Source organism: Nyctereutes procyonoides, unplaced genomic scaffold (assembly GCF_905146905.1).
Source record: "Nyctereutes procyonoides isolate TBG_1078 unplaced genomic scaffold, NYPRO_anot_genome, whole genome shotgun sequence".
Taxonomy (NCBI): domain Eukaryota; kingdom Metazoa; phylum Chordata; class Mammalia; order Carnivora; family Canidae; genus Nyctereutes; species Nyctereutes procyonoides.
Window position 1 is genome coordinate 78,869,313 of NW_026575125.1, and position 20,723 is coordinate 78,890,035.

Genomic DNA, 20,723 nt, shown 5'->3' on the forward strand with positions numbered 1-20,723 from the left:
AATAGCATTTGTTTCCCAAGAAGTAAACTATTATTTATTGAATATTTGTACATCTGGCACTGTACCAAGCCCTTCAAATATATTCTATGAACCACCTTCCCCACCACAGACACACAGAACCTGGAGCCAGGGAAAACTGCATTTGCAATTTAGGGGCCAAAGGCAGGCATCCTCAAGATGAGCGACTTGGACCAAAGATTATGCTGAGCAGAAAACAAAGCCCAAAGACTCAGGAAGAAACTAACTCCACCCCCCACCCCCATGCACACACACAGCTGCCTGAAAGATTTTAGATAAAGGACCTGTTCCAGCAAGAGAGCTATCAGCACAGATAACATTATAATATGAACTAGGCAAAGTAGACAGGAAGGAACCTAGCAAAGCCTGTTTGGTTAAAGTCCTCTCTATGTCCTATGATTTCTGAATAGCCCAACAAACCTTTATTTACCAAACATTTACTCTTTTTCATCTGCTGGCGAGTTGTGTTCCTTCCCTTTGAAATCCCAGACCACTTTTTCTCCTTAGTTCAGGATGACATATATACCTCCTTTTGCTTGTCTGGAATTTCATCTGTAGATTCCCCTTACGTACAAAATTACATTGATTTTCTCCTCTTAATCTGTCTCATGTCAATTTAAGTCTTAGTCCACCTAGAAGAATCTTTAGGGACAGAGAAAAATTTTCTTCCTCTCCAAGAGTGACAAACATCCTGTGTGATTCCTAAACACACACGTTTGAAAACCAAAGATAGAAAGCCAATATTTTTCAAACTGAATGAAAATTCATTAGTGGGTTGTGGTCTACATTAAAATACACACACACACACACACATATATATAATGGATATCATCAGAGTAAATTGCATGTAGTTAAGTATTGTTTTTGTGAAATGACTGTCAATTATATATTGTATATGTATATACTAGGTCACAACATAAAATTAATTTCTTACTGTGGTTACAGCAAAAAGGTCTGAAAAGTACTAGCTAGGCATTACTTAGAATACTGCACAATGAGGCAGAATAGTAACAAAAAAGCAATAAAAAAAGAGCATATAAACCTAAGTTCCACAAATTTCTAGGGAAATAACAAAATTTAAGACAAACTCCAATCATCTATAGTCATAAGGGGTATTGTGGTATAATTAATTTGGCCAAAAAGCCAGTAACTTTACTTTTAGCTAATAACTTAAACATTATACCTCGATTTATTTTGTTCGCTGTGGTAATAACAAGTAGAATGGACCAATTATTCAGGCTTCACTGTCGCCTTCACCAGATAAGATGGAAGCTGGAAAAACATGATAGCCAAAAGAAGGAAAGCAATTTAGTGAACTCATTAATCGAATTCCAATCGCTGGCTAACCAAATGTAACCATCCATTAAAGCCATTCTATCGCTCTTTGCCCACAACGCTCAAATAACAAATTAGGGGCCCCACAATCCAACGCAACTAATCAGTTCCGAAAAGTCCAAATGCTTATTATGTCATCCCCTTTTGCCCCTTTTGCTCAAAACCAAACCACGGAATTTACGTGGAACCCGTGTCACAACTGTACTTCTACGTGAAGTGAAGACATTCAGATTGCCAAGCAGTGGCAAGCCGGCGGCGCGCCTGCGTTTCTCCGCTCCAAGGCGGGAAAAGCAGGGCGCCGGGTCCCCTCTGTTACTGGGAGTGGGACCGTAGTTCTAGGGGCAGCAGGGATGCTCTCCCCCTTCAGGCGCCAGAAGTCTTGCCCACCACAGCAGAGGAAAATAAGTTAGATCCCACCCTACCTTACCCTACCGTACACACACACACACACACACACACACACACACACACACACACACGCTGAGCGGAGGAAAAGAAGCGCGATCCCACCTTACACACAAACACGCCCCGCGTGCGCGCGCGCAAAGCTGAGGAGAAGCGCGATCCTATCCTACGCACCTCCCCTCACACACAAGCTGAGCTGAGGCAAAGAAGCGCGGTACCCCCTTACCTGCGCGCGCGGGTGTATACACATACATGCATGCACACACAGAGAGACGCTGAGCTTGGACGGAACCACAACACGTGCCTCAGTCGCGGGGCGGGGAGGGCGCGTGGGGAGCGCGTGCAGAGCTGCAGCAAAACCTTCTCAACCCCCGGGCCACCGAGCCTCTCATTCCACCACCAATGTCCCGGATCCACGGGATCAGTTGTCCAGTCTGGAATTCACTTGCGGGAAAAGTGCAAAGATGAGCGAGCCCGCTGAGGATTGGGACAAACGAAAACCCCGCAAATTTACCCTGTTGCCTGCCGCCGCTGCGCCGCTCGCAGTCAGGAATCCAAAAGAAATGGGGAGGACCTCCGAGACTGTCTTAAGCGGTCAGAGAGGCGGGCCTGGGCCTAATCCCACCAGAAAAAATAAAAAAAAAACCGGCCTCTACAGCAAGCAGGTTGCTGCTGGAGTGACGCTGAGAGACACTTCACTGGGGTCCACCTAGTTAAACCGAGAGGGCGGCCATTGACCCTGACTGGCGCGCGCTCGGATTGGTTGGTTCTGGTGTTGTTTCAAAGGAAACTCTTCTGTGATTGGCCAGGAAAGTCAAGCGGGAACCTGGGAGGTGGTGAGTGGAGGGGGCAACAAAACTGTTACCTAGGCAACAGAGAGACGCAGAGCTCTCCGCTATTTTCCGCCCAGCCAGCGACCGAAAACTGACCCAGGTGAGAAAACCTGAACCTTAGGAAGGGGAAAGAAAGGGTCCACAAACACCCTGTCTATCGGAAATACTAAGGAGAACTCTAGAGTACTTCTAACTCTGAAAAGATACCCCCCAAAGCCACAAGTAACAAGTAGAACAGACCTTTTCCCTAAATTCCCCTGACCTAGACACTAGAAGCCGGAGGCAGCTTTAATAAAACTCAAATCTATTCAGGTTGTGAGAGGTGGGACGGTTTTACAATACAAGGGGATAGATGCTGTTCGACCGTCTGAAGGCCAAAATGAACACATGAAGGCTTCTCAATGCCCTTTGTCAACTCACACATACATATGCTTGTAACACTAATTTGAGAGTGAAAACTGTGCTCTTATAGGTAGATCTGGGTGCTCCAGATAACCCACTGTTCCTTGTGTTTTACATACACAGGCATCATTTACCAGAGGGGCTTGGTTGGGAGATTATATATATATATATCTGAGATATATAGAGATAAATATATATATATATATATATATATCTGTATTTATATATTAAATATACAAATCTGTCATATATATATGTGTGTGTGTATATATATATATATATATATATAGTACGACTCTGTTCAAATTTAAAGAATATTGGCCCGTGCCACTTTCTACATGGACAATGGCCTGTTTGCGCAAACCTGAACACTGTGGCCTGAGGGTTCCAACGGACGTTGGTCAGATCCGTTGAGGACCGAGAAGCAGACAGACAGACAGCACTTAAGTGGGCTGAAGCGCCGTGTGCGAAGACTACTTGTGAGCCTGCTACTCACCCAGGCTCACCGAGGGTGGATCAGGCGAGTATTATAGTCGTTGGACTATACCTGTCAAAAGGTAAGAAACAGTGTCAAAAATAAAATAAAATCAAAGGGGAGAGAACAGAATTTGACCAGAGTGGTAGGGGTCATTTCTCCTAAGAGCTTCCTGTTCTGACAAGGATTCAGAACAGAGACTGTTTCCCAAAGAAATTAAGCACTGGCCTGTTGACTTAGGGAGAAAATTTCAAAGCACTGAAGGAAAATTTGCTGTCTCAGGTCCTTTTTAGATAGAGGTAGAGAATGAGGATTAAAGAGAAAAAAAAATGCCAAGTGTATTAAGTTTGTCTAAAATAAAGTGTAATAGAGGAAGTATTAAAAGAGGCTCATTTATGAAATATTCCAAGTACTTTCAAAAATCATCTTCCTATTAAATATATTTTAAATTTATAAGAAAAATAAATAAATTTATAAGAAAAACCCTGTTAAGTCTTCATAGTTACTTATGACTTGATACATTTTATGGCAGTGAAAATTTGAGACCTAAAAAAGGAAATCATTCTTGGTATTGTAAAGACAAATTAAAAAATGAATTATTTTTAATAATCATTGATATGTATAGCTGTCAAAAATGTAAAAAAAGAAATTAGCCAACATACTGTAATTTAATTCAGACATAGGCAGAGATGATGTTTACTTTTGCATTTTCAGAAGAATTTTAATTCAGAAATTGCTAAATAAGAATTATGTGAATAAAGTTGCCAGAGAAATGCCAAATTTAAGAGAGTAAATGGATTTTGAATTCTTTGAGATCATTCAACTATAAACAGTGCTTTACATAGGGGTATGTGTTTACCTATTAAACAAGTTCCCAAAGGATACTAGCTATGATTCTTTATTTCCCTGGTTTTATTTACTATATATACTTGAATTAATATAACATTTGCCTTTGAGTAGTCTGTTATTCAAGGTTTTTACTAATTTCACTTAGATTTTTCTCCATTTAGTTCAAGTCAAAGAACCATCTCTACTGACACTGTGGATGGATGCAAATAAAATAGAAGGAATGACCCCAGCCCTCACAACCAGAGTCAGACTTAATCCCTGGTTACTGATACTGCTTCAGTGCCATGGGTCTGGAGCCATCCTGGTTGAGCTTGTTTATTCCCTAACTGGTTTCTATGTTTCTGTAATGAGCCCTTTCTGAAGTGTCTGTCTTCTTAGCTCTTTGTGGCTAGTACCAAGAGAGATTCCCCCAATCATACATACCTTTATGTATGAAGGCCCCAATGGCTCAAGTTGATGTGGGAAAATCATAGGCTTTATCTGGAAAATTCTGCCTTTGGTATTAGCCTAGCAAAGGAGAGTGCGAGAAATAAAATCAAAGGGCCTAGAAAATCTATTTTCTAATAACCAAATCTCAAATTTATCTAGCAATATATTTTGTTTTTAATGAAACTATTACTGAAATTTTCTTTAATTTCAATTTATTCTTGGCCTGATTATGTGGCAATGCCGGATTCAGGCACTGGGGCTCTAGAATGTTCTTTTTTTTAAAAAAAAAAAAATATCACTACACTGGGTAGTCTAGGCAAAAGGAAGAATACATTCTAAGGTACAAAGGCAGGAGATTATAGAGTATTTTTTTAAGATTTTACTTATTTGGGGAGGAGGGGCAGAGGAAGAGGGAGAAAGAATCCAAAGCAGACTCCTCGCTGAGGTGGGGAGCCTGGAGCTGGCATTCAATCTCACAACCTGAGATCATGACCGGAGTGGAAATAAAGGCCCAGACATGCTTAACCGTCTGAGCTAAGCAGGCGCCCCATGGGGTATGTTTAATAAGCAATTCAGTTTTTAACAGAACACAGATTGCATGTAGGAGAATAAGGAGTGGCAGAAAATTAGGTTAGGGTGACATCATAAATGACCTTGGTTGCCAGGTTTAAGATGAACCTAATGTATCTCAAATTTACAGGTAAAAGATAGCCTTATAAATGAATAATACTGCATGGTTTGTAAAAAGGCATCTTGCTTTAGTTTTTACAATGTGATGTTTCTGTCAAGTAAGCTTTAATGTTTTCAATAAAGTTTAATAAATTATTCTTAATTTGTTAGACTTCTAAAAAAGGTGATAGACTCTGCATTTCCATTAAATTTATAATATTTTTTTCCAAAAATTCACATCACTGTTTTTCTCTTTTGATCCTTTCAAATAATTAGTTATTCACAAAGTACTGGTGATTCATTTCTCAAAATATAATATCAACAAGAATGTTTTGATTTATTATTTTGTGTGTGCAGGTTATTGTTAGAGTTGATATGGTAAAAAATATTTTTGCTAACGTGCCAATTTCATTATGACATGTCTATGCCCCTTTAGCTACAGAAGAATCTATGCCATTTTATGCCAGCATAATTTAGAATTTAAGAAGTCTAATTCCTAATGTGCTTTAGATATGTAGAGTGTTACTATAAATTATTGTGGATGATTTGTTATATGATCAAACATACATCCCAAGAAGTGGCATCCCCTTTAAAGCAGTCACTTTGGGAGTCTATCCACTTGCTCTTGCTATTGCTCAAATTATTTTTCAAAATACTCTTTTAGAATAGCTTTCAGGCCTATAGCACATTCTCTTGAATCTCCTCAATGTAGCAAATCTTCATATTTTGAAAGTAGATGTAATATCTAAATACATCTAGAAATCACTTGGGGACAAATCTGTTGTATAATCAAACTGAGTGATGCCATAATGATACCTATTTTCTTGGTGATACATATGAAGGCAACTCCAAAATATTTTGAACACTGATATTATAATTTACAAAGTGACTACTTTGAAATACAATATTCGTGTGAATTTAATCCTGCTTCATTTGGTATTCATAAACTGTTGACTATATGCCAGCTCTGGCTTTTGAGACTCTCAGCTTACAGGGATGGCTTCCCACTGCCCATGCCCTGCCTCTCACCAGATAACCAGACCAGAGCTACTTCCCAACTGGTAGGGATTTAGGATAAATCTGCTTTCCCTCAATCCAGTATCCACTGTACCCACTGAACAACAGCCTTGCTTCATAATGTAGCTACCCAGTAACATGAGAAAGCCTTTGATTCAGTGCCTAGTTCTCTTTTCCAATTGTAACATTGAGCCCTGCCCTACTCTGAACCTTCATCTAGCTGCCAACTCCCCAGTAATCCTCAAGAATCAATTGGCCCTGCCTCCTATACACTCCCACCTATGGACCAGGGTTCTAGGTACTGTTCACCTAAACAGACTTCCTAAACCCCCCCCCGATGTGCCACTTCTAGGCACCGATTACCTAAACAGACCTCCATGTAACCATGATTATTCAATCTTTCTGCCCTGAAACATTGCTCATGTCCCCAAACTCCCGCTGTCATGCCCCTGACATGAAAATGAAAATATGAATGATGAAAATATATGAATAGCAATTCCGATCGCTACCTCAGACACTGTATTTGGGACTTCTGAATACCCTTCTTCTGGGTTAGCTTTGCTGGTTCCAGTTTATTCCCCTCTCACCAGCCCACCATTAAGCTCTCACAAGCCTCATCATCAAGTATCTGTGTGTGCAGGCCCTATGTGCCAAATAACAATGACAATTTTATACAGCTTTTCAGATTTTAGTAAACTCTTTCACCTGCGTTGCATAATAAGGCCATCACAACAATTGTGTAAGGTGGGAAATGCTGGAGTAATAAAACAGTTTCTGCTATATTTGTTTTATAAAAGCCTCATTGTTTGTGCAATCTCAACTCAAAATATTGTTCATATCACTGCATCTGAGACCTGGATCCATTTCCCCTTTTGTTTTCAAAGGTAGAAAATGTGTCAATAAGCTTTTTGCTTTTAGTGTTCAGTAAATATTTAATGAACAGATAATCAACTAGAACTTTTGAAATATAAACAAGAGCCTTTGTGTTTAATTTGTCAATTATTTATTTCCATAACAGACTATCAGGTCATACCATGAGAGAAGATTGTTTTATCACCACTTATTTCACCTTTTCCAATTTAATGAGTTTCCAATGTAATAATGAATTTTATCATTAACTTATTTGACATCATTATTAGAAGTGATATTCATGCCCAGTAAAATTAAAATTTTAAAGGACCAATAATAGCTAACACATGTTGCACGCTTACTATGTGCCAGACACTGTTCCCAGCTCTTTGACGTGTATGAAGCTTCTTAATCCTTATAACAACCCTATGAGGTAGCACTATTATTCCTGTTTTACAGGTGAGGAAAATGGGGTGTATAGAGTTTAAATGATGTGCCCAACATCAAAGAGCTGGGAAGTAAATAATAGATACAAATCTAGTTAGCATGACTCCAGACACCTTACTCTAAACCACTGTGATACACTGCCTCTATGCTAGATGTATAAGGCAATTTCACATTTGTTTCATACCCTTGACATCTCCTATAGGCAATAAGATAGGTTTTTCATTGAAAAAAGAAAGTCAAAATAATAGTAAAACATAATAAAACAGAAGGTTTGTAAAACACCATCCGTATGCAGATTGATTTTGACAAGTGATTTTGTACCAGCACACATTTGAGAGTCTCTTTGTATTACTGTTCTAGGCACAATGCAGGAATTGTAGTGGATCATTTAATAACAGTGCTAAAGAAGTGTTCCCTGTGACTTAATTTTATAAAATTCATGTTTAAAAAATATTAGCAGAGGTATAGAACAGATTCCTATTATATTTATGCCCAAATAATTAACAATAGTCTTTACTCAGGCTATTCATTAAAGTCTGTGACACTTCCAAGATGTTTAAAGACTCTGAATTCCTACCCTAAATGTAACTGTAAGGATTACTTTAAAGGCTGAAGGTTGGGGGTCCCTGGGTGGCGCAGTGGTTTAGTGCCTGCCTTTGGCTCAGGGAGCGATCCTGGAGACCCGGGATCGAATCCCACATCGGGCTCCTGGTGCATGGAGCCTGCTTCTCTCTCTGCCTCTCTCTCTCTGTGACTATCATAAATAAATAAATTTTTTAAAAAATTTAAAAAAAAAGGCTGAAGGTTGATTTAATCTTTGGTTGTCAGTGAAACAGAATACCAAACTATCTCTTTCTGATTATCTTCTTCCTCAGAACATGGAACCTGAAAATATGGAATCGGAAAATGCAGAAACCGAAAATATGGAAACCAAAAATCCAGAGTCTGAAAATATGGAGATCGAAACCATTTCTTCGGTTTCAGCTCTGCAAGCTCTCTCGAAGCTACTTTATCCTGAAGAAGAGGATGATTTTGAGCCTGGACAGGTGGTCATAGACTTACAGATGAATTAGTTCTATTCACACTAAGTTGTTAAACTGTATTTGAACATCTTGTCCCAACCTTGTTGTGGGGAGCAGGGCTATGTCATTCGATATATTCACAGGAGGTTGCAGGACTGATTATGCATGAGAGTGTAACCTCTGGTACATTTCTAGCAAACACAATTATATTTTTTCTAAACTACCTGAGCACTGAATAGGAAAATAGTTCTGTAACTATGGTAGCAATAGCCACATTTCAAAATGTTTGTCATTTATATTTATGGCCAAATAATGCTTGACAACCACTGCAAAGAGAGGTAGCTTGGGTTTTTAAGCCTAGACAGTATTCCTATAAAACAAATAACTTCAACTAGACAGTATTAATTAGGCCCCCATAGTCCAGTTCCCTTAATTTTTAAAAATTTGTCAACAGGGGATCCCTGGGTGGCTCAGTGGTTTAGTGCCTGCCTTCAGCGCAGGGTGTGATCCTGGAGTCCTGGGATCGAGTCCCGCATCGGGCTCCCTGCATGGAGTCTGCTGCTCCCTCTGCCTGTGTTTCTGCCTCTCTCTCTGTGTGTGTCTCTCATGAATAAATAAATAAAATCTTTAAAAAATTTTTGTCGACACATGAAAACAGAACAGAGAATCATTTGAGCCAGATAATGAGACAAACTACCTTTAGCTTACAAGAATTGACTTCTGGATACCGGCTCACACAGAGCTGTGGAATCTAATTTGTTGGATAGCATTTGGGATCAGGGTAGGTAACCCCAGGGAGGCTTGCAAGCAGCAAGAGACGCTTCATTTTGGGTAGGAGAGTTCCATGAACTGACCTTCGCCCCTTCACAATCACTGCTGGTATTCCCAAAATAATCAAAATGCTTTTAGGTAACCCTCTGCTCTCTCCATTCCCCTGCTCCTTCAGTATCAGCAAACCTTGGCTGTCAGACTATCTACATGAAGGCAAACAAAATTTGGGGCAGAGATCTCCTACTCTTGCAGAATATGTCATATTGCTTTAAATGATCTTAGTGAAGTTGTTATGATGACCAATCTGCCATGAAAAAATCATCTCCAGTGAGCATGCATATCAGTTTGTTCCTCCCCCCCACCCCCCGCCAAATTCTTTTCTGCCATTGTGTAGGGAAACAAATGTAAATACAGGGGCTCAGATCAATACTGGATGCAACTTTCACCCTCCAGGAAGAGTTTAGGTGGAAGGTGTAGAATGAAGGAAGATGTGCAAAGGAAATAAAATTTGTAGATGGTAGCTGAAGCAATTTTGAGATAGGATCCAAGAAGGGCTAATCAGGGAAAATGTAGTAAAGGCTAAACAAAAATCAAGAGATTAATAATATATACAACAAGCAGCACCCTGGAGAAAAATTTAGGAGCAACGTATCAATGAGGTTAGGAAGGTAAGTCCATTTTTTGCCACGTTAAGCTGAAATAGAAGGCTACATCCTGGGAAGGGTAGGGCTATGTCATGTACAAAAAGTATATTAAATATTTGAGACACAGCAACGTTGAAAAGAGGTAAGTGGATCTTCTCACTAGGACAGATTCAGAGATAAAGATTTACCCTGGTAAAACAGCCTGTTCTCTTTGGTGTTTACATATGGAGAAGTTTATTTGCATTTAGAGGTGATTCTAGGAGAAAGATGAGTGATTATGAGAACAGAGAGATGAAGATTATTTTATCAAATGGTACAATTCATAGAGGAAAATTACTGTAATAATGTATGATTCTGTATATCTGGGTTATAAGCAATTTTGAGGTAATTGGTCATTCAGACACTGCAGTACAGATATCATTAGAGGATATAGAATTGGAGTATCAGAACAGTGGGAGAATAATTAATGTTTCTAATGAACTCTTAAATTTTCCAGGAGAGAAATGGCTTTTCATTTTTTAACATGCATTAATCTTGGGAACTGTACAATGATTACAAGAATGATGGTTTTTGGAAAATGCTCTCTCTGAAAACAGCATCAGAACTATTGCAAATGAGTTGGCTTATTTACCCCATCCCCACCATGAATTGCTAAGAATCTGGGAGGTTGGGAAGAGAGTGGTTTTTTTTAAACTCACAAGGGGATCTTAACATCTGTTTGAAATAAGGTTCATCACTCCACAGATAATAGTAACAAAGTTGTTCCAACTCTCTCCCATATTGCAAAGTGGCATGAGTTGCAATGATAAATTTCTTAGATAATTGGGTGTGGGTCCACGCTAAAGGCTGAAATTATTTTCTTAGAGAAAACATTTGCAAGATGGTTTTTAACGTTTTTATTATCCTGGTTCATTTTTTCACCTGAAATTTTTGTTTTTAATCATTTATTTTCATGAAGTTAATAAACCACAACTCCCCTTCTGTTGTGATGTAGTGATCCAATCATCACTGTGCATGGAGAGCATACTAATTTTGGTCAGCAATGTTCAAGTTTTTCTTTCTAAAGATTTTAATTTTCCACAGAAGGAGTCACTCAACAAAACAAGAGGCCCTCATGTTCCAAGAAACGCTTTGCCCTGATTTACTATTAGTATTCTGGCGATTAATAACTTAAGAAAAGCACTATAAGTTTATATGACCTGAGTGGTGAAAAAAACTGTACAGAACACTGTCTTGGGATTTTTCATATAAAAATGCCTGTAACACCTTAACTGCAGACCTAGCACTTTTGAAGCACCTTTTGGAAAGGAATGGTTACTATCTTAGAAACCGGTGAGATGTTACAGATTAATTTCTGATTTATAGCTGTTGGAATAGTTTAGTATAATAAAGACACAGGTGAGCTTTTTCACCGGCTTTCAAGGACAGACACTATTCCTCTTGCCCCAAACAGGACATTGTAACTCCTGTGCATGTCTGAAGTCTTGGGAGATCGAGGCAGGGGCCTGAGCAAAAAGAGCTAGATATGCTAGTTTGCCAGGATCCAGGGAGAGACGAAGTCGTTGACTTCCAGCAATGGTAAATTGGAGCGGCAGAGTCTGGCATCAGCAAAAACATTTTAATAAAATATTGAGATTTTCTTGAAATATCCAAAGACCCCTGAGAGGGATCAATGAAGTGGTTGCCACTCTTTGATAGTGTAAAATATGTTATACGTACTTATAAAAGTAAAATTGTTCTTGTACTGGTGAGGAGAAGGGCAGTCCTGTGGGGGCGTGCAAAGAAGATGGCGAAATGAACTTACATGGACTAAAGTGGTCCAGCATGTATCTGACACTGTTAATTTGGGGTCGCTGCTTAAATCCATTAGTTTGGGGCACCTGGGTGGCTTAGTGGTTGACTGTCTATCTGCCTTTGGCTCAGGTTGTGATCCTGGGGTCCTGGGATGGAGTCTCACATGGGGATCCCTGTGGGGAGCCTGCTTCTCCCTCTGACTATGTCTCTGTCTCTCTCTGTCTCTCATGAATAAATAAATAAAAATCTTTTTAAAAATAAAAACAAAAATAAATAAATCCATTAGTTCTGTGTCATGAGGTAGTGTGACAAGGAAGTGTCTCAGGCCCACTGTGGAAAGAAGGAAAATCTGTTATCGGGAGTTTCGAATGAGTTCTTTGCTATCCAAACACTTAAGATCTGAGTTAGTGGCTTGTTTTGGTTTATTTTTTTTTGTTTGTCTTGGTTTCTATAGAACTTTCCCATCCTTTTCCATCCCCCATCCAACTATGGTGAGATACGGCAAAAACCCAAAAGTGTCGATGCTCTTAATACTAATACGTGGTTCTGACCTTCAAAGAGATGAATATGGCTCATTCCCCTATCCGCAGGGATACAGGATTCATTGGGCTAAAACCAGGGATTTAGTCTGATCAAAGATCAGTTCTGCCTTAGGGTCTATTAAACTAAATACTTTTTGAAAGGAAAAGGAAAACACATTCTAAATAATACTTGGCATCTATCTCTCTGTTGTATAACAATGATGATTAAATGACAAGCTCTATGAAATTTTAGATGGAAAGCTTGTCAAATTTAAGTTACACAAGTAGTAATTACAGAATGTTGGACTTTTTTTTCTTCTCTCCCAGCCAAATTGTTCATCTGCTTTTGGAGCCATGGGGCCTGGGAATATTGGACCTCCAAACACTGAAGAGCTCAGAGGTAAATTATTTAACAAGCATATAGATCAATATAATCAGTACAACCTTTTCTTTGGGAGCAAAATTATAGGGAGAGTAGTACTAACACTAGGATTTGTCAAAGAGGAACTCAAATAATCATGGAAATGATGGACAGCCATTTACATATAAAGATGTTGTTTTACTCTATTGTTGTAGGTAAGTCATTTTTATATTAATGGAAATTAATTTGCCTTGAATTATTCACATTCATTTTTTGGCATATTTCCTGAGATGTAAAACCAAGAAAGTCATGTGTGGTTAAATAACTGTTTTATTATTTGAGGTCTAGTTACCAAGATGCTTAGTTTCTTCACCTTCTACCCTGCTATATTCTGGCAATTTCACAGAATTCATTAATTCATTCAACAAATATTTATTGAGAGCCTTTTATGTACCAGGTAGTATGAACATCCCTGGGGTATGATGATCAAAATAGAAAAGTCTCTGCCCCCATTGAGCTAATTTAATAGTCTTTTAGAGAAAACAATAAAACAAATAGCCACATAATTTTATCTTGCATCAAAATGCTTGTAAATTAAGGCCCATGGGGGGACATATATATTGATGGGTCCAATAAATTAGAATAAATATTTGGGGGGAGGTTTTCCCAGTATTTTGGCCTATACATTTTCACAGAGTTGAACATCTTACACATCTCTAAAAATATGGAAGTCTCTAATTCTGTCAAAATGACAGTTACCAGAGGGTGGACAGGGAAAGGAAGTGAAGTTCCTTCATCAATTTAGCTGATTATAAAAGATTTTATCTGGAAAATTGTTTAAAATAATGGCTAACATGAGGTCTGAGAGGATGATTTTAATATTTCAGTGATTATACTCTACATACTCAAGAGTCTCTTTGCCTCATTCACAAGATGTTGGAAGACTAGTTCAAATTTTGATGTATTTCTATGCTGCCTGAATTTCTGATAGCATCTGCCTAATATCTTCTAAATTCTGAGAACAATGAGTCATATGTAAACACTTTTACTTACATCTGTAATTAGGCTTTACAAAGCCCATGTTAGACAGAAGCAGATAATTTTAAAAGAGTTAGCAGTATTGAAAACCTGGTAATCAGGTGCATTTTGGGGATGCTTAAAAGGAGAACTCAAAATAATGTACTGCACTTAATGTTGAACAAATATAAGCAGATCTTTTGCATGCCTTATTTACTTTTAAATATTTAAAGATGACATGTAGATGCCCAGGTACATGTTCAGTCCAACATAAAGGACAAGTAATAAAGATTTTCTTGAAGGCTCACACATCTACATGAGGAAAATAGTGAATTAAAACAAATTATCCTGGGATCCCTGGGTGGCCCAGCGGTTTGGCGCCTGCCTTTGGCCCAGGGCGCGATTCTGGAGACCCCGGATCGAATCCCACGTCGGGCTCCCGGAAGCATGGAGCCTGCTTCTCCCTCTGCCTGTGTCTCCGCCTCTCTCTCTCTCTCTCTCTCTCTCTCTCTGTGTGTGTGTGTGTGTGTGACTATCATAAAATAAATAAAAATTTAAAAAAATTAAAAAAAAATAAAACAAATGATCCTGGGGGCGCTTGGGTGGCTCAGTGGGTTAAGCTTCTGCCTTCCATTCAGGTCATGATCCAGGGTCCTGCTTCTCCCTCTCCCTCTGCCTGCCGCTCTTCCCTGCTTGTGCTCTCTCTCTCTCTCTCTCTCTCTCTCTCTTTCTCTCTCTCTGTCAAATAAATAAATAAAATCTTTTAAAAAGGTAAAAAAATGATCATTGTATCCACTGCTTTCAGTTTCTTTAACTGATAGTATTTTATAAAGAGTTATGTCATGCTTGCATGGCAAAGGTATCAAAGAACTTTTAGATAGTAATACCCAATGCAAGATAAGACATTGGCTCCCCAAATCAGAGTGATTGTATGTTTGATTGGTTCTTTTACATAAATGTTTTACATATGATCCTATCAATGTTTCTGGAAAAAATGTGCAATATTTCTTTGCATATATATGTTATATATTTTTTCAAATAAAATGTTATTTCACATATTAAGTATATATTATACATTATATATGTACACACATGCATGCACATGCACAGATAGGCTACAAAGATCCAGACCAGAATGCTATCTCTGGGTAGTTGGATTATAGATGATTTTATTTTCTTCTTTTTCCTTATATGTCATTTCCAAATTTTCTACTATTATTACAATTTTACAGTGTATTAGTTGTGGATTCATTTAAAAATTTCACACTTCTATTAATTTAGCTTGTTTGGACTAAAACATAAACTAGTGATTACAAATAGAAAATGTTTTACTTTGATGATCCCAAACTGAGCGTGAAGAACAGACAACAGCCTCAGCTTTATCTTCCCTTTCTCCACAGTCATCCCTCAGAGCAGTGATGAAAATGCCGAGGAGATCTGGAATCCAGAAGAGGTTCCAGAGGGAGCAGAGCACGATGACATGTGGGATGTTAGAGAAATGCCTGAGTAAGTCAGATGATGCCAGCAAAGTGTTTGGGGGCTTAAGGTAGATGTGTCATCTGATACCATTCTACTTTTGACAAGATTGGTAAAGTAACCTCTACCACATAAAAGAGAAAACTATGGTGACAGTGCACAGAAGGCATGTGTAATTGATAATTTTTTCCCTCCTGGAGCAGAAACAAATAATAAAACATGACACCTTCCTTTCAGTTATTATCAAACAAAAACTGAAAAATACAGTCATTTCCGTGACAAATTTATATTTAATATTGGCCAGTTGTTTAATGGGGAACTAAGACTGGGAAAACCCATTGAGTTCCAAGCATTCATACAAGCTAAATTATTATACCATGTTTATGTGTCAAAGACCTGATTTTAATTACTCAATGCTCCACAATTTTGGTAAAAGGCTGTGTTCTCTCTCCAATTATCTATTATTACCTGGACCTATTTACTAGTTATTTTAGGATTATGTTTAATATATTTTGCAGGCAGGCTTAAAGCCTCACTTTGTAGCCTTTTCAATAGGAATTGTGAATATGAATTGTAAATATGAAATTTAGGTTTATTATCATGAATAGCCCTTCACTCTGATGAAATAAATCACCCACAATTTCAAGGAACTGAAAGTGTGTTCACATCCATAATTTAAATTAATGGTTAGATACACTAGACTTTAAATATATGTATTCTAAAATAAAATCTTGATTATTTGGTATAGCTTGAAAAACCAAGGCAGTACTTACTAAATTATAATGTACTTTATAAATTTTTGAAGACTTCTATGGTAAGTGATCTGACAACTTTTGTAATTCTGACTATAAAATTGTGTCCAATGTTTTTTTTTTTAAAGAAAACAACCCTATGCTTTTATCTTCTACATCAGTTCTGAAAATAGAAGCAGTGGGAGACTGCAGATAATTAACTGGAAAAATGTATCCAGCTTTCAAATAAACAATGTCAAAAAACCCCATAAACCTCATAAAAAAGATCAAAAGGGGTTTTAAAACATTTCTGTGTGTATCTTAAAAATGAAGAGAGTATATCTCAGGTTATGTTTATACAGTACCCACACATCCGTGTGAAAGGTAAGAGGTAAGCCACACATTTGTCATATTGTCTGATGAATGTCAAACATCCATATGTGGCAAGTTCCAAATTTGAGTAAATTTTCACTTCTCATCCTGATGTTTGATATTCTGCAGAAAGAACATTCATGAAATCTTTAAATGAATGAGAACTCCAATAAGGACATGAAAAAAATTACATTTTTAAAATTTCTTTTCTATCTTACACAAGTACATTTCAAAACATCCCAGTAGGTAAAGATGAAAATGAGTAAAGAAAGTGAATAGGCAGCTTACAAAGGAAGAATCATGAGTGGCCAAAAAAAAAGTAATAAGGGCCTGAGCTAAGTCACTGGTCTTGGCGAGAAGTATGAGGGCCCTTATTTGAAAGATTCTTAAAGGAATCTATGGTATTTAATTAGACATAATAAGTGAGAGGAAAGCCTCAGAAACTATGCTGAAGGTACTGACTTGGGTGAGCAGGTGAATAGTGAGGCCCTTAATTGTGATTAGGAATGAAGGTAGAGGGGAAGCAGTGAGTTTGGTTTTGGACGTGTGGATTCTGAGGTGCCTTTGGGACATCCAGACAAATATATATAGTAGACAGTTGGAAAAATGCATCTGGAGATGGAGAGAAGAGCAGCAGCTAGAACAAATCCATTTGGGAGTCATGGGCATATGGATCAATACCTTTCTGTTTTGCTTTAACCTGGCTTCACCTTTGTAAATATCAGTTAAATGTTATAGTCTATTAAGAAAAAAGTGCCTCATATAAAATAGCTACTTATTGTGTGTCTTGTTCAAACTCAGAAAAATCCCTTTTTAATTCTTGGGCAATCCTATTTGGAAGTGGTCAGAAGGTCGAGGTAGTCTTTTAGTCCTCCTATCCAGAGATTTAGCATCTCTTCATTAGGGGAGAATTAAATGGAAAAGATCATTTGTAAATGTTTGCTCACTTCATTCCACCTAAAAAGATGGGGCACATTATGGCTGAGTGTTTCTTTCTATAAACCATTATGTCCCTAGGGATCCAAATTTGGGGGCAAGGAAAGATTTGTGAATTGTTCATGTGTGAGGTGAAATACCAGAAAAATCTTTCATTGGACTAAGAATTCTGTAGGCCTAGATTCTGAATACTACAAGGTAGTTATGCTGAATGCATTATCAGTATTTCTATTGTACAATTTTAGAGCCAGAAAAAAGGTTGTAGAGATCACTGAGTTCAAACCTACCCCTCTCCCATAGATTGTACAAATCTGGAAGCAGACAACCCCACTGGTTTGTGACATGACCAAGGGCACACGGTTAATGACAGAAACAGATCTATACCTGGATTTTCCTTTTTTTTTAATAAATTGATTTTTTATTGGTGTTCAATTTACCAACATACAGAATAACACCCATTGCTCATCCCGTCAAGTGTCCCCCTCAGTGCCCGTCACCCATTCACCCCCACCCCCGCCCTCTTCCCCTTCCACCACCCCTAGTTCATTTCCCAGAGTTAGGAGTCTTTATGTTCTGTCTCCCTTTCTGATATTTCCCACACATTTCTTCTCCCTTCCTTATATTCCCTTTCACTATTATTTATATTCCCCAAATGAATGAGAACATACACTGTTTGTCCTTCTCCGATTGACTTACTTCACTCAGCATAATACCCTCCAGTTCCATCCACGTTGAAGCAAATGGTGGGTATTTGTCGTTTCTAATGGCTGAGTAATATTCCATTGTATACATAAACCACATCTTCTTTATCCGTTCATCTTTCGATGGACACCGAGGCTCCTTCCACAGTTTGGCTATTGTGGACATGGCTGCTAGAAACATCAGGGTGAAGGTGTCCCGGCGTTTCATTGCATCTGAATCTTTGGGATAAATCCCCAACAGTGCAATTGCTGGGTCATAGGGCAGGTCTATTTTTAACTCTTTGAGGAACCTCCACACAGTTTTCCAGAGTGGCTGCACCAGTTCACATTCCCACCAACAGTGTAAGAGGCTTCCCTTTTCTCCGCATCCTCTCCAACATTTGTTGTTTCCTGCCTTGTTAATTTTCCCCATTCTCACTGGTGTGAGGTGGTATCTCATTGTGGTTTTGATTTGTATTTCCCTGATGGCAAGTGATGCGGAGCATTTTCTCACGTGCATGTTGGCCATGTCTATGTCTTCCTCTGTGAGATTTCTCTTCATGTCTTTTGCCCATTTCATGATTGGATTGTTTGTTTCTTTGCTGTTGAGTTTAATAAGTTCTTTATAGATTTTGGAAGCTAGCCCTTTATCTGATACATCATTTGCAAATATCTTCTCCCATTCTGTAGGTTGTCTTTTAGTTTTGTTGACTGTATCCTTTGCTGTGCAAAAGTTTCTTATCTTGATGAAGTCCCAATAGTTCATTTTTGCTTTTGTTTCTTTTGCCTTCGTGGATGTATCTTGCAAGAAGTTAATGTGGCCAAGTTCAAAAAGGGTGCTGCCTGTGTTCTCCTCTAGGATTTTGATGGAATCTTGTCTCACATTTAGATCTTTTATCCATTTTGAGTTGATCTTTGTGTATGGTGCAAGAGAGTGGTCTAGTTTCATTCTTCTGCATGTGGATGTCCAATTTTCCCAGCACCATTTATTGAAGAGGCTGTCTTTCTTCCAGTGGATAGTCTTTCCTCCTTTATCGAATATTAGTTGACCATAAAGTTCAGGGTCCACTTCTGGGTTCTCTGTTCTGTTCCACTGATCTGTGTGTCTGTATTTGTGCCAGTACCACACTGTCTTGATGACCACAGCTTTGTAGTACAACCTGAAATCTGGCATTGTGATGCCCCCAGCTATGGTTTTCTTTTTTAAAATTCCCCTGGCTATTCGGGGTCTTTTCTGATTCCACACAAATCTTAAAATAATTTGTTCTAACTCTCTGAAGAAAGTCCATGGTATTTTGATAGGGATTGCATTAAACGTGTAAATTGCCCTGGGTCACATTGACATTTTCACAATATTAATTCTGCCAATCCATGAGCATGGAATATTTTTACATCTCTTTGTGTCTTCCTCAATTTCTTTCAGAAGTGTTCTATAGTTTTTAGGGTATAGATCCTTTACCTCTTTGGTTAGGTTTATTCCTAGGTATCTTATGCTTTTGGGTGCAATTGTAAATGGGATTGACTCCTTAATTTATCTTTCTTCAGTCTCATTGTTAGTGTATAGAAATGCCACGGACTTCTGGGCATTGATTTTGTATCCTGCCACGCTACCAAATTGCTGTATGAGTTCTAGCAATCTTGGGGTGGAGGCTTTTGGGTTTTCTATGTAGAGTATCATGTCATCGGCAAAGAGGGAGTGTTTGACTTCTTCTTTGCCAATTTGAATGCCTTTAATGTCTTTTTGTTGTTTGATTGCTGAGGCTAGGACTTCCAATACTATGTTGAATAGCAGTGGTGAGAGTGGACATCCCTGTCTTGTTCCTGATCTTAGGGGGAAGGCTCCCAGTGCTTCCCCATTGAGAATGATATTTGCTGTGGGCTTTTCGTAGATGGCTTTTAAGATGTCGAGGAAAGTTCCCTCTATCTCTACACTCTGAAGAGTTTTGATCAGGAATGGATGCTGTATTTTGTCAAATGCTTTCTCTGCATCTAATGAGAGGATCATATCGTTCTTGGTTTTTCTCTTGCTGATATGATGAATCACATTGATTGTTTTACGAGTGTTGAACCAGCCTTGTGTCCCGGGGATAAATCCTACTTGGTCATGGTGAATAATTTTCTTAATGTGTTGTTGGATCCTATTGGCTAGTATCTTGTTGAGAATTTTTGCATCCATGTTCATCAGGGATATTGGTCTGTAATTCTCCTTTTTAGTGGGGTCTTTGTCTGGTTTTGGAATTAAGGTGATGCTGGCCTCATAGAACGAATTTGGAAGTACTCCATCTCTTTCTATCTTTCCAAACAGCTTTAGTAGAATAGGTATGATTTCTTCTTTAAACGTTTGATAGAATTCCCCTGGGAAGCCATCTGGCCCTGGACTCTTGTGTCTTGGGAGGTTTTTGATGACTGCTTCAATTTCCTCCCTGGTTATTGGCCTGTTCAGGTTTTCTATTTCTTCCTGTTCCAGTTTTGGTAGTTTGTGGCTTTCCAATACCTGGATTTTCTAACTCTACTCTGTAACTTAAATTCAGCAAATGAGAATTTCCACCTAATCATCAAACTCTGGGTTCCGGGCCTACTATATTTCTGAGCCATCACTTTTCAGGAAAAAAAAAAAAAAACCTTCTTTTTTTTTCTTCTGCTTTTAATCTTATTAGAAGTTCCCTCAAT

The 20,723-nt window shown here is 38.4% G+C and overlaps 2 protein-coding genes across 7 annotated transcripts in view; one reads left to right on the forward strand and one right to left on the reverse strand.

The window, feature by feature from the left end:
• The window catches only part of NUP62CL (nucleoporin 62 C-terminal like), a 98,698-nt gene that overhangs the window by 73,960 nt on the left and 4,015 nt on the right, over positions 1-20,723 (reverse strand). For 2 of the 6 annotated variants that reach the window (XM_055337396.1, XM_055337398.1), the window contains exons 1-2: positions 1,985-2,456; positions 1,202-1,290 (exon numbers count right to left, since the gene is read on the reverse strand). The exons of 2 other annotated variants lie outside the window; for them this stretch is intronic. The gene's annotated coding sequence lies outside the window, so the exon portion shown is untranslated. Of the gene's footprint in view, positions 1-1,201; positions 1,291-1,984; positions 2,457-3,489; positions 3,519-20,723 lie in introns of those variants that run through there. 2 more of the 6 variants (XM_055337397.1, XM_055337399.1) reach the window with 2 other exon arrangements.
• The window catches only part of DNAAF6 (dynein axonemal assembly factor 6), a 44,920-nt gene continuing 26,879 nt past the window's right edge, over positions 2,683-20,723 (forward strand). Inside the window, exons 1-4 of the mRNA XM_055337401.1 lie at positions 2,683-2,691; positions 8,604-8,774; positions 12,808-12,880; positions 15,259-15,364. Coding sequence (XP_055193376.1) covers positions 8,607-8,774; positions 12,808-12,880; positions 15,259-15,364 — 347 coding nt within the window. The 5' untranslated portion in view covers positions 2,683-2,691; positions 8,604-8,606. The remainder of the gene's footprint in view (positions 2,692-8,603; positions 8,775-12,807; positions 12,881-15,258; positions 15,365-20,723) is intronic.